We start from the raw sequence: 13,708 nt of genomic DNA on the forward strand, positions 1-13,708 counted from the left end.
AAGCCTATGAAAGCTCATGTGGCCAACTTCTTTCTTTCAGTTAGTCTCAAAGGTGCTACAAGATCTCTCTGCATACTGAGTCTGCAGACTAACACGGCTATGTCTTTGAATTCTGCCACCTTTGATTGCTATGTTACTCAATAACATCATTACTTTTTAATTACTTTTTTAAAAAAATACATTAAAACGTGAACGTGGCCAAAATTAATCCACGTGACTCTCAAAGCACAGTGTTTTGTGAATCATTTATAGATGTTACTCATCTTGCTTTTTACATTGCTTTTGGCATTGCTAACATCATTGGTCAATAACACTGGCTCACACTACAAGAATATATATTGAAATCCCCATCAGGCTTTGGAAATTCCCTTGGTGGCCTTGGGCCAGTCACACCTTCACAGGCGAAGGAGAAGGGAAACGAAAAACCTAGTAACAACCCCCCCCCCCAAAAAAAGGGCTGTAATCTATTCACCTAAGAATCACCCTAAGATGGAATTGACTTGAAGGCACACCAGCAACAAGCCTTGCTAATTGAACTGAAGGGCAAGGTATTAATTTTAATCAGTCCATCAGTAATAAGCTAAAATATTTATTTGAAAAAGATGGAGTTGCTTACATTTTGGAGGAAAAAATTTCTTTCCACTGTATTTCTGATCTTATTTCTTTCTCTTTCAATTAACACAGCTAAAACAGCTAACACAGCTGTTTGAGGTTGTTCAGGGGTTTGGAATGCTTGAAGTAATCCACAAGAGGATATTTAATGAATACATGCAGGTGAAGAAAGGCACATGGTAGACTGTGTTTCTCACGCTCTTCTGCAGTTGATCATAAAGACATTACCCCTGCTCCCTGTCTGAACTATGTATGTGTGTTCGCATACAAAGGTCCATGCTCATACAATTCATTGTGTTTCTACATTGCTGCAAAACTACAGTCTTGAATCCAAGGAAAATGGGAGGGCTTCTTGCCAAATGTTGTGTGAACTCTGAAGCATTTTTGAGCCAAGCCCAAACTAGACCTAATAAGTGTACAGCAAGTGAAGGATGTGTTGCTGTTGTTTCCATTCCCCCCCCCCCCAATTTCTTATCCTTTTCTTATTCTTTTCTGCAAACGTATGTCACTGAACCAACAGAAATGGAGGAAGAGTATTTCTTTTCTACCCCACCCACCCAATTGCTGTAACATAGCAAACATAAAAAATATATATTTAAGTTCACAGAAATGAATTGGGTTTTTTTTAATAAGCTAAATGAAGCAGTTTAAATTTGTATTTTCCTTAGTTTTACGTAGACCTTGTGCACCAAAACTTATAGTTTAGAATGAAAGATCCCACTGCTCAACAGCTGGAATGGATTATGAAGGCCAAGATTATATTTAATTCTTTTATTTTTAAATGAATGGCTTTTAAGTAAAGGTATAATAGTGACAAATAGAGAGTGGAAGGAAATAATTTTCAATACTTTTTGTGGAACTGTCCCAAAAAAGTCATCTGGATTCATGTAAAACAAATAAATGGTTTATTCAGGGAGACCAAGCAGGCAAATAGGATACCACAGTTGATTCACCTTAAACGAGAGGGATCAATTTTACATGCAAAGTGGGCATCAAAACCTTTCAGTAGGCTACAGGCCCAAGACAAAATATAGTATTTACCATAAATATAAGAACAAATTCAAGGGAATGTGAAAGGCACAATTTGATATAAGGCTATATCTGTTTATTACTATGTCTACCATTCAAAGATGGAATCAAGTTGAATGCCTTCAGCCCTCCTCTGAAAGGGTAAGATCAGATGGAGAAATATAGCTAAGCTAAAGAAAGAGCTTAGAAAAGTTACTTTTTTGAATTACAACTCCCAGAATACCTAGTCAGTAAGGACAGTAGTCACCCAGATGAGGGATTTTGGGGGCTGTAGTCCAAAAAGTAATGTGTCCACGTTCTGCCTTAAGAATGGGCCATATCTATGCCAAACTCCCTACTCTGGTGTACAGAAGGCAAGTACAGCCTGTGGTTGCTGTCTATTGCCAAAGGGGTTTGTTTGTTTGTTTGTTTTGGGGGGGTTGCCAGTGAAAGGGATGGTTTTGACCCTTACTATTTTTCTTTGAGTGTGATGAGTTTTTCTTCGGGTAAAACTCATCTTTCATTGCAGAACCCTTACCTCTAGCCCAGTTTTGTAGCCTTCATTTCTCACATAAACACAATACCAGAAATTGATAGATCTCACTATCCTGCCTGCCACAGAGTAGACCATGTTTTCAGAGCTGATGGATGGTGCTTGAAAAATAATCTCAGAAAATATTAAGGTAAAAAAATACATTAATCCTGGCAAATGCTTGCTGTCAAAGCTTTCTTTCAATTTAAAAGGGGTAGAATTTGTAGAGGAGAATTGGTGGGTGCCTGTTAAAGTTGCTTTTGTAAATGCCTCCCTGCTCTGGCCTTTTTTCTTCCTGATTAGGCAAAAGAAGGATCTCTATCTCTGCTGCATTGGAAAAACAGTTTACTCAACAAGCAATGAGTCCTAAAGGCCATTTGAGACTTAAGATATTTTTGCAGCATAACTTCATAAACATTAAGGAGGGCAACTAAAATGGTGAAGGGTCTGGAAACCATGCCCTATGAGGAAAGACTTAGGGAGCTGGAGATGTTTAGCCTGGAGAAGAGAAGGTTAAGAGGTGATATGATAGCCCTCTTTAAATATTTGAAGGGAGGCCATATTGAGGAGGGAACAAGCTTGTTTTCTGCTGCTCCAGAGACTAGGACCCGGAGCAATGGATGCAAGCTACAGGAAAAGAGATTCCACCTCAACATTAGGAAGAATTTCCTTACAGTAAGGGCTGTTCAACAGTGGAGCACACTCCCTCAGAGTGTAGTAGAGTTGCTGTCTTTGGAGGTCTTTAAGCAGAGGCTGGATGGCCATCTGTTGGGGATGCTTTGATTGTGATTTCCTGCATGGCAAGAGGTTGGACTGGATGGGCCTTGCGGTCTCTTCGAACTATTGTTTTTAACATAATTTTTATCTTGTTTTTAATACTCTGATGTATTATTTTCTGATTCTATGATTCCATTGAATCCATTTGAATCTCTGATTTGTAGTTCCATCTGTTGATCCATGGTATTGAATCAGTGGCTCAAAGTAGCTGCCAAAATATTTTATCTGAGGAAGAAAATTAAAATGACACCTGCATTTGAATCTCTTGCTCTAAATCTGTTGCTTAAGATGGACCACCATCTTACCTAGGCACGGACTTGATATCTACCATATATATTCAACTATAAGTTGGCTTCATGTATAAATCAAGGGCAGGTTTTGGGGCCAAAATTATGGATTTTAGTATGATCCACAGGTAGTCGAGGGTAAAACATAGGGGCACATAGCAAATGATCAAAAGGATGAAGCAAAGGAAAACAAAGGCAAAGGACTTACAAAATTCCAGCAGATATAGCTGTTTGTGCTCACACTGAAGGCTGGATGGATGTGAGAGTGGGGGGGGGGGGTCAGCAGTACTTCTAGGAGAGATTACCCTCTTGCTTTTGCATACAGCTTAAAATACTGTAACTAAAAGGAATCTGTCTAAAGGTAGCATTGGAGCCATTTGAACATCACAGAACCTTTCGGGGTTGCTTTTGTGGGTAGGCTGTTGGTCTGGCTTTTGGCCAGCGGTGGGTGCAACCAGAATGCTCATTCTTTCTCTCACACACAAACATCCCATTTTCTTGCTGCATGTGTTTCTCTCTCACACATTAAAGTTGTCAGGCATCCCATATAGTAAGGTATGTCCCTTATGGGCCAAAAAGCCTGTCTTTTATGAGACACCCCCCATCCCATATTTTGGGAGTTTTGTTGAACACCCAGCTTCTAAATTGCACACAAAATACTGGCAGGCAGATCTGGTACCCACTCTTCCCACACCAGGCTGAACAGCATCCTCAGTCACAGTGGTAAATTCCTGCCATCATGATGGCTGCTGGCCTGCCAGTGAGAGATTTCCAGTGGTTTTTCATTTCCCATGAGAAGTGAGATCTCACAGGAAAACTTGTCAGGGGCCTTCCTCTCATAAAACCTGGGGTGGGCCTTGTATAGGCCTGTCTCATGGGTCCCAGATAGTTTCAACTTTTCCTTGTTGCTGCTTGGAAAACCCAGCACACTTGTGCACATGTGTGTATGTGTGCACGCACATGCACACACACATTAAGAACTAAGAGATTGGCTATTTTCATCTGGATTATAGTTGGAAGGGCTTAAACTACCCCCTTCCCATTGATCCTTGCAGGCAGAATTGCTGTTTTCCAATCATTTCTCTAGCAATCTCAGTTTCAGTTGCTAGCAAATCAGAGGGAGTGGACTGTAACCTTGCCTTCTTTCTCAGTGATCCTTGTAGGCAAAATTGCCATTTCCCCACTGTGGTAATTTTGTCCCCCTTAAACCAAAAATCTTAAGAGAGATCATTGTTTCTTCACTGTCATAACTTTAGTTTCCCACTTTCAGCACTTCACTTTTTCTTCTGAGGAGGGGAGTGACTCTGAGCAACACATATGGACCAGTCTAGTCTCACATCATTGATCCTGCTATACTCAGTGCTCAGATCAGCCTTTGTGAATAGTGTGACAGAAGAGGCCAGTTGTAGGTCACAAAGGAGCTGCAAAATGCAGGTTTGTAGTTTCATAGGATAAGATATGTTAATGGGTTTCTGTTTCAACCAAAACAAAGTTGGAAATGACCACCCTCGATTTTCATAAGGCCACGATTTTTCTGACCACTGTGAATTCTCCACAGGTCTGTGCACAGCTAGCTGCATGGTACACAATCCGTACTTTTGGATTATTTCATTTTTCAGAGTATGTACTTTTCTAAAAATTTTGAATTTTCAGCAGTGAGGACTATAACCCTTTTTTGAAATTAAAATTTAAATATACCCACAAAGCCCGAGAATGTGTGGTGAACATAAGTACACCTTTAAAAATAAGTCCATGGTCAGCAAAGTACCTTTTCCTTCTCCCATGTATTGTTTTGGCCAGCCTACAATATTCCCCCCCTCCCTTTCTCTCTCCTAGTCTGTATAAATTCCCTCATGGTGCTTAACTCAAGCCAGCTGTGAGTGGTTTCCTGGCCATATGATTCCTTTAGGCTGCACTGTATTATCTCTTCCCCTCCTCCTTCCAAAGATCTGGCTCATAAAACCAAATGACGTTATGTGCAGTTTAGTAACACACAAGGCCTCCCTATACGCTCAGAGAAATTTGTAGACCTACAGCTGATGAGTTATCAGTGCTTTTGCCTGCCTTTGAGAGTATCTTCCCCCAGTAATCATAGAAAAGAGAAGTGTCTCCTCCTACCTGTATTAGGTTGTATTTGAATGAGAACTGCAGGTAGATAGCTTCCCACGAAGACACTGCTGTCACATCCATTTGTTGTTATTTAAAGACATCATTCTGAAGAAGCCTAAATGCCACACAACACACTGCGTATTCACCCATTGATGAAGTAAGCCTGACACTATTCCCTTCCTCCCCACAAACTTTTTGTCATAGGAATCCATTCTAGATGAGATGTGACAGATACGTGATCAAATGTGAGATCTTGTGTGTGTCCCTTTACTTGGAATCATGACTTGGGAAGAAGGGGACCCATGTGGAAAATGTTAAGTATATGTAACCACATCCTACCTTGACTGACAGCTGAATGTCAGTTAAGCTATTTAGTCAGTTAAGAGATTGAGCATATCTCCTGGCATTCTAGTTATTCCAACTCCCTTTCATTTCCCCTGCTTCAGTGCACACACATACACACATACTTAGTTCATATGGACTGTACATAATCTATTCTATACAAAGCCTGAGCAATGTTTAATATCTTCAAATGAAGGCTTTCTCTCTGTCCCACCATCCCAGGTGCATTTGGTGAGGATGAAGAAGAGAAACTTCTTAGTGACCGCTTTCAATTTGTGGAATTCCCTCCTTTTGGGGGCTTGCTTGTCCCCATGTCTGCTTCCACTGAGAGGCAAATATATTTTAATTTAGTCAGGACTTTGGCTTTTAGGTTACTATGATAGAAGGATATTTTTACTGGAATGTATTATGGGTTGTTGTTGGGTTTTTGCTGTGTTTTAATGTGTTTTTAACAGTTGCAATTTATGCTTTCAGCAGAACTGTTTATGTAATTTTTTTAAAACTCATAGGTCAAATAGGTTTTTAGTGTACTTTTTTGAAAAACTTGATATGAGCTGCCCTTGGATCCCATGAAGGGAGAAAGGCAGGATATAAAATTAAAATAAACACCAGTCTCAAAACACTAGCTAACATTGAATCATTGCAGCAGGTAAACAAAGCAGGAAGGCATGTCTTCATTTTACATCTGAGCTCAGAAATATGGTTAAGCATTTCCAAGCAAACTAAATTTTATAAGCCAGCTTTAAATGAATGTTGGTTGATGAATCTTGGCTTGCCTGCTCTCTTTTAACTAGAATGTCAGGTTTGGATATAATGCTGTTTCCCCTTCCTGGCTTGCTGATCTGCTCTTACAAAGGAAGCAATACAATTGGGACAATGGGTTGTTTTTGTGGTTTATTGAGCCAGTTTCCTGGATTAATATAGTCTCTGAATATAATCGTGTTTCATACATCTACCATTGGCAATTGGCTGAAGGATTCTGGGATCTTCCCAACCGAAAGTTAGCATTTTCAAAATCTGGCTGTATCAAGTGCATTTTGCTTGCTATTTAATGAGATTGCTGATATTTAAACCCAGGCCCCTGTGGTCAGGTGAACATCAGATGTCCAGGAGGGTTGTGTTGACAGTTTCTTGCTAAACATTATATTCATATTACTGTGATTTCTTGATATTATCGGATTTCGTATTGGTTACTTTGGTACAGAAGGCAGAAAATCCCAGAAGTGCCTCTCTCCATCCCTGGCAGTGCAAATACAGGAACAATAAATCAAACATAATGTTCTGCTGTTTCATGACACCCAAAATCGGTTCCCCAATGCAGTTGTCTCACTCTGCCTAATGGCAGGGCTAGCCTTGTTAACATTTACTGCATGTAGATAGGATGGAGAGGGCTTGAGGTGAGTTTTGTTTTTACACAGATTGCTGTACTTCCCACTCTGATTGTGCTATTCCATTTGGACTAGCAGAGAAACCCATTGGGAACAGAGCTGTCTGGGGAATGGCAGGTGAAATGCAGACTGGCACATCAGGTCACTTACTGCTCAAGAGAGCACTAGGTTGAGCAAGAAAACCTGCAATTTGGAAGCATCCTTGACATTATCTTTATTGCTTGGTTTCCTATACATACTTTGTATGTATGTCTGTATGGACACACACGTGCATGTGCAGTCCTCTCCATTTGTGGTTGTGCCCAGCCAGTGGCAAAGATTTTTGATCAAACTTCAAAGGAACTAAATAATTTCAGCACCCTGGATGGCTCCTTTAAAATTTGGAATAAAACTCTGTGTAGATTGATTGCCGCATCGTGACTTCAGGAGATGAGTATTCTTAGGTTTTCTAGCAAACTGCTTAGCTAGCAGGAAAAATAACAGAGGAATGTTGCAATTGCTCCATGCCTTGCTATATTTAAAAGGCAGCAATTTGAAAGCTGAGAATCTCCATTAATCCCATGGGTCCTTTAATTTAAAAGAAAATATGCATAAAAATCATGTGAGCCTCAAGGTGCAATTTTGAGAAATCTTAGATATGTACTTTAACCACTGGAACTGGTGGATGCTCTTATTATTCTATTGTCTCATACGATATCAAAGCTTGAGAACGTTATATGGGGGGGTGGGTGGGCTACAACTACCAAGATCCCCCAGCCAGCATTGGCACTGGACTAGCAAGAATGAAAAACAAAACAGAGCAGTATCAAGATATTAAAGAGGAAATAGTGTGAAAGCTGAGAACCTGCATTGATCCCATGACTCTGCCAGCCAATGTAGCCACTGGCCATGGGGCTGGCAGAGCTGTAATCCAAATAAGCAACATCTTGAAGCTCTGCAGGCATACTTCTGTACTGCATGGGGAGAAGTCAGGGTTGTTCTCTGTAAAATTGTGCTTAAAACATGAGGTGGATGAACCAAAGAAAATTCAGTCTCTTAACTTTGCAAGTTAAGTTTTATTGTTTGTTCATAAAAAATTACAAATGACCATACTGGTGATTTCAGAACAGTGTGCAATAGAGCCAGCATGCTGTAATGATCTGAGCGTTGGACTGTGGCTCTGGAGACCAGAGTTCAAATCTTGGCTCCGCTATGAAACCCACTGGGTGGCCCTGGACATTTCACACTCTCAGCCTCAGAGGAAGGAAAGGCAAACCCTTTGAAGAAATCATGCCAAGAAAATACCATGATACAGTGCCTTTAGGGTCATCATAAGTCAAAAATGACTTGAAGGCACACAACAATTTCTGAATGCTTGGTAGGTAAAGCAAGAATAACCTCTGCAGAGCTCAGAAACCCCCTTGTCTTGGCAGTAATGAAAGTCTGGTTAAAAAAAAATCATACTTTGGTTTCTCAACAACAACAACAATAATAGTATTATTATTATTTAAGGGAATCAAAACGGATTACAGTAATAAAATTACAATTTAAGAAATACAATTAAACCCCCAAAACCCCCATCCTTCCTCCATAAACATTGTTTACAATTTTCCAACTCTTCTGTCCATAGTCATGAGGGCTATATACTTGATTTCTCTTTTTAAACTGAGATTCTTTGGAAGCCAGGTTGTGTTTTGAATTAAAACCTGCTCAGACATTATTGTGTTAGGCACTATAATTTCTTGGGGCTGATTGTGTTTCATTGAGACTGATTAATCTGTGAAATAGTCTCACAGGACTAAACCATGTGGACTTCAGAATAGCTGACTTTGTTTGTTTGTTTTTTCTTTTCCCCCTCAGCACCTTGTCAAAATGCTGTCATGCCATGGTGGCACTTCTTTACCCCTTTACCTGGCAACACACCTACATTCCTGTGCTTCCCCCTTCAATGATTGACATTGTGTGTTCACCAACCCCATTTCTGATTGGGCTGCTCTCCAGTTCACTCTCCCGCCTTAAGGAACTACCAGTGGAAGAGGTGAGACCAGAGTACTGCACTAATGGACAGTGTTGGACCCATGATAGGCACAGTTTTGTATCTGGAAGCACCATTAAGTCATCATGATAGGCAACTGGCCCAGGGCAACTAGCGAGCTCCATGTTAAGAGTGCAATGAATCTGCTCTGGGCTTTATTCCAGACCTTAGAGCAACTATCCAAGATGCTGAACCAATTTTGAGGATAACAAGGGAAAGCTGCTTCAGTATTTGGGAAACAACTCAGAGCAGATACATGGTAACCCTAACATGGAAGCCACCCTACCAGAGGGGGCATCTGTATTATATCAAGTATCTTAAGAAGCTGAATTCAACCAGATCCTATTCCAGCTTTCTGACCGCTTGATGGTTAAATCAAACAAACTACATGCACAGGAGTATATTTCCAGTGCTGGTTGGTAGCTTTCATGACAGTGAAATGATGAATTAACTCAGAAATTAATATACACTTTAAAAGGGTTATCCAAGGGGCTAAACCCTATCACCAAAATGTCCAGGACTATTTGACAATTTTCTTAATGTTTTGAATAAAACCTGGAGCAGATTCATATTCCCACTGACATGAAAACTTCCCTACTACCTGCAAGAAAGGTAAGAAACTCTCTCAGCCTAAGGCGTACCCAGTTTCAACTAAGTTTTGTTTTGGGGGAGGGATGTATTTCAGTAGTACGTAGAATGACAGGAAAAGGGATAGAACCGAATATCTGTGTATGTTACATTAAATCTCTTACTGCCAGTAACGGACTTTAGGAAAGGCATTTCAGCCTTTTGGAAGAGCTATAAAAACCTGAAAATCCCCTTGCGCAAATAATGGTATCTAATGGGAGGTGTGGGTTAGGATCCTGAAGGCCAGATAAGCTCAGAACTTGAAGTTCCACACAAGTTACCTACAATGAGATGGCAGCAGACATACTTTGGCACGGGTGAGAATGGCAAATGGTAAGATGGTTAAATCTGGTTCCCACTGGTCATAGTTACATAGGATGTTCTGCAAAACAAAGTCAGGCCATGAACCTGCAGAGCTGCTTGCTTTTTAGCAGCAGGAGAGCCTCCTGACAACCACCTTGTCTGAATTAGTACTGGGGACTCTCTGTATACTACCAGGCACCGAAACGTCTCCATTTTTAATAATCCCAAAGTGCTTGCCTGCTTATTATTTGCAAAAAATCCATGTACAACTTTAAAAGGAGCCAGATAAGCACAGCATGGGCAGCTGTCTCCCATTTCATTCAGCCCCTTGTGTGGAAGAACTCTGTGTTTTCTAAGAAACCACTTGAAGGAAAGGAAGTGTGTGTAAAAGAAGCCGATGAGGAGAAACAGCTTCCTTGTGTTTATGTGTCATTCTGTGGTTTTGTGGAAATGTCATAAACCGCCTTGGGCTTGGGCCGGGTTTCATATCTCTTGGGCTCTGTGGGATTAGGTGGGGCAAGGCTGGTCTCCTCCTTCTAAAACAGTATACATTGCAGTGCATCCATTTCTCCAAGAAGGAGAGCCCTCTCCTTCTCATGATGTTCCTCTCCTCTTTCTTTTTCTCTGAGATAGGTCCTTGTAGTCGACCTGTTAACAACGATTTCTCAGACAGGTAAGAACAACTTGGTTTTCTATCATTTTTCCTCCTCATGTACCAGTAGAATGGAAGACGGAAGTTCTGTTTGCAGAAAACATCTGAGTCTAGGGGGGCCCTTTCACAAACTTACTTTTCTAATATTATATTCCATTTTAACTGCCATGGCAACACTATGGATTCCAATGGGTTTCTAGTTGGGTGAGGCACTAGAGACTCTGGCTGAGAACTCTAAATTCCCCTTTCCAAACTGCCAATCCAGGATTTCATAGGCTGTTGCCATAGCAGAAAGATGGAATATAGTGCTATGATGGTATAGTGTCAAAGAGCTCCAGTCTCATTGCTGGAAGCCCCACAGTAGGCAGTGGGAAATTGAATTGGAGGCAGAAAGTAGTTAAGAAGTGAGAAATGATTTCAAGGAGCTTTGCTTTCCATGATGCGTATAGATTTATTAATCAATAATGCCTCATGCAAGGAGGGCTTCCCATTAGAGTTGGGGGCTCCTATGAGGTGTCTAAACTTGTGAAAACTTTAACCTCATGAGAAGTCCTCTCTTGCAAGGCATGAGATGGAGTTTTACAGGCCTATTCCATGGGTATCAGGTAGTCTTGACCTGGCAGGGCAACATTCTGAGATCCCTTACAGCAGGTGTTTTCATCTTTGCAGATGTGTAATACCAACTGCAAAATGGGGTTTTATTTTACCACTTATGCCTGTTATTTCCATTTCAGTATATGAATTGTGGCCACTATGTTCTTTTGGATATCAATAGATAGGAATTGCCATCACCCTCAACCAGCATAGTCTAGTGAGAATTATGGGGCTGGAGTCCAATAATTTTCAAGGGCCACAGTTTTCCAACTTTAGGGACAGAGGTTCTAAAGTTTATTTTATCTCATTGAAGCATTCTGGTAGTTGTTGCCCTCTAAAATTAACTTTCTTAATTATGTATGCAAAGGGATTTTGTCGCACCTTTGAGACAACTGTGCAAAAGAAGTTGTAGCATAAGCTTTCATAGACTTGGTCCTTGTCCTCAGCATCTGAGAAAATAGACCAAGTCACAAAAGCTTTATGCATGACTTCATTGACTCATTTAGTCAAAAAAGTGCTACAAGATCCCTTTGCATACTGATTCCAAACCAAACAGCTGTCTCTGAAGTCTATCCTCATCTAGTAAAGACAAGGAAACTTGGACTCAGTTACATTTGTCCATTCTCTTAAATCATCCCCTTTCTTTGTAAAGTAATCCAAATAGTTTTGAATCAGGAGTAAACCTACCAACACATTGTACATCCTAAGTAATATCTTAGGACAGTGATGCCTTCATAGCATCATAGAGCAGGAAGAGACTCAAGGGCCATCCAGTCCAACCCCTTGCATGCAGTAACACACAATCAAGCACCCCCAACAGATGGCCACAGCCCTGTTTAAAATCCCAAAGAAGGAGACTCCACCACAATCCAAGAGAGTGTTCCACTGTCGAACAGCTCTACGGTCAGGAATGTTGAGGGGATGATTGCATCATTGCTGCGGGTCCTAGTCTCTGAACAGCAGAAAACAAGCTTGCTCCATCCTCAATATATGCCCCTTCAAATAATTAAGAGGTCTACATATCACCTCTAACCTTCTCTTCTCCAGGCTAAACATACCCAGCTCCTAAGCATTCCTCACAGGCATGGTTTCCAAACCGTTCACCATCTGATCACCTCCCTGGAGTTGCTCCAGCTTGTCAACATCCTTTTTGAATTGTGATGCCCAGATAATTCTTTAGTGCCATAGCTCATTAATAGAGCCTTACTTTGCATCGGAAGGTTCCAGATTTAATCTCTGGCATCTTCAGCTAAAGAGTGCCTCAGGAGAAGGTGATAGGAAGGGTATCTACTGAAGTCCCTGAGAAGTTGTTAACATCAGTGAACAGTACTGGAATAAATAGATCAATAGCCTGACTTTTTAATCAGGCAGCTTGCTATGTTGCTTTTAACTACAGCAATGAATTCTGGGAATACAGAGCCTGTACGACAGGCCAAATAAAGCTGGTTCAGGTCACTTAGAGGTATTCTGTTTAAATGCTGCTGTGCATCCTAAGAGGCCGAAGCTGCGCTAAAGCCACACTCCAATTCAAGGACTGGAGCGCAGCTTGGGCGCAGCTTCTGGCTTCTTAAGTTGCGTGTGTCATTTAAACAGCATACCCCCAAAGTGACCCGAAGCAGCTTTATTTTGGCTGTCTGTACAGGCCCATAGCCCCCCAATGCTCTGGTATTAATCCCTCCACTAACAGACATAGCAAATCATACACATATTTGGTCATATGGCCCTTACAAATGGCCAGAAAGTACGCGGGGAGCGCGTACAGGGTTAGAAAGGGGCGGTGCTTCCGCACCCCAACCCTAGTGCGTGCTCCGTGTGCACAAAATGGCGGCGGCCGTTCCACACGGCTGCCGCCATATGAGTCACGACCGCGCCGCCTCTATATGGGCGGCGCGGACACGATGTCCTCACTCGCGCGCCAGGGCGCTTAGTGCGCCCTTAGCACGAGCGGAAGGAGCTCTTTTCGGAGCTCCTTCCTGTTTGGTCCGCTGGGCGCAGCCTTCACATGGCTGGGCCCAGCGGACCAAAGGAGAAAGGGGCCAAGTGGCCCCTTCCTCTCCCCCCCCGCCGCGGCGGGTGTCCTTGGAGCTGGAAGCCCCAAGGACACCCCTTTCCAGGCTTGGGGGAAGGGGCCTTTTGGCCGCTTCCCCGCAGCCTGAAAAGGGCGGACGGGGCCTCAGCGGTGCCCGCTACACACGGAGGCCCCGTACCCAGGGAAAGGGGCGGGTGCAGCCCCCCAAACAGGCGTCTGTAACCAACCAATGTTTCTTTATTAAGGCACAAGCAGTCTTGAAGGTGAATGACCCATCATTTAATGACTTCTGTGTTTTCTCTACATGCTTCAATATTTGTCATTATGTGTGTTGCTAATGTTACACCCACCATACTGAGTCAGTTTGGCACAGTTTTGTGATAGAGCTAGACTTAGACGTTGGTGCAGTCCGTACACAACCTTTGTGATTTCTA

General features: G+C 41.9%; 1 protein-coding gene across 2 annotated transcripts in view; it reads left to right on the forward strand.

The window, feature by feature from the left end:
• Positions 1-9,680, forward strand: part of DENND2A (DENN domain containing 2A) — a 75,008-nt gene extending 65,328 nt beyond the window's left edge. For both annotated transcript variants that reach the window (XM_042470763.1, XM_042470764.1), the window contains exon 15: positions 8,895-9,680. In XM_042470763.1, coding sequence (XP_042326697.1) covers positions 8,895-9,159 — 265 coding nt within the window. In that variant the 3' untranslated portion in view covers positions 9,160-9,680. The remainder of the gene's footprint in view (positions 1-8,894) is intronic.
• Positions 9,681-13,708: the final 4,028 nt, after the last annotated feature.

The sequence above is a fragment of the Sceloporus undulatus genome, chromosome 5 (genome assembly GCF_019175285.1).
Source record: "Sceloporus undulatus isolate JIND9_A2432 ecotype Alabama chromosome 5, SceUnd_v1.1, whole genome shotgun sequence".
NCBI classification, from domain to species: domain Eukaryota; kingdom Metazoa; phylum Chordata; class Lepidosauria; order Squamata; family Phrynosomatidae; genus Sceloporus; species Sceloporus undulatus.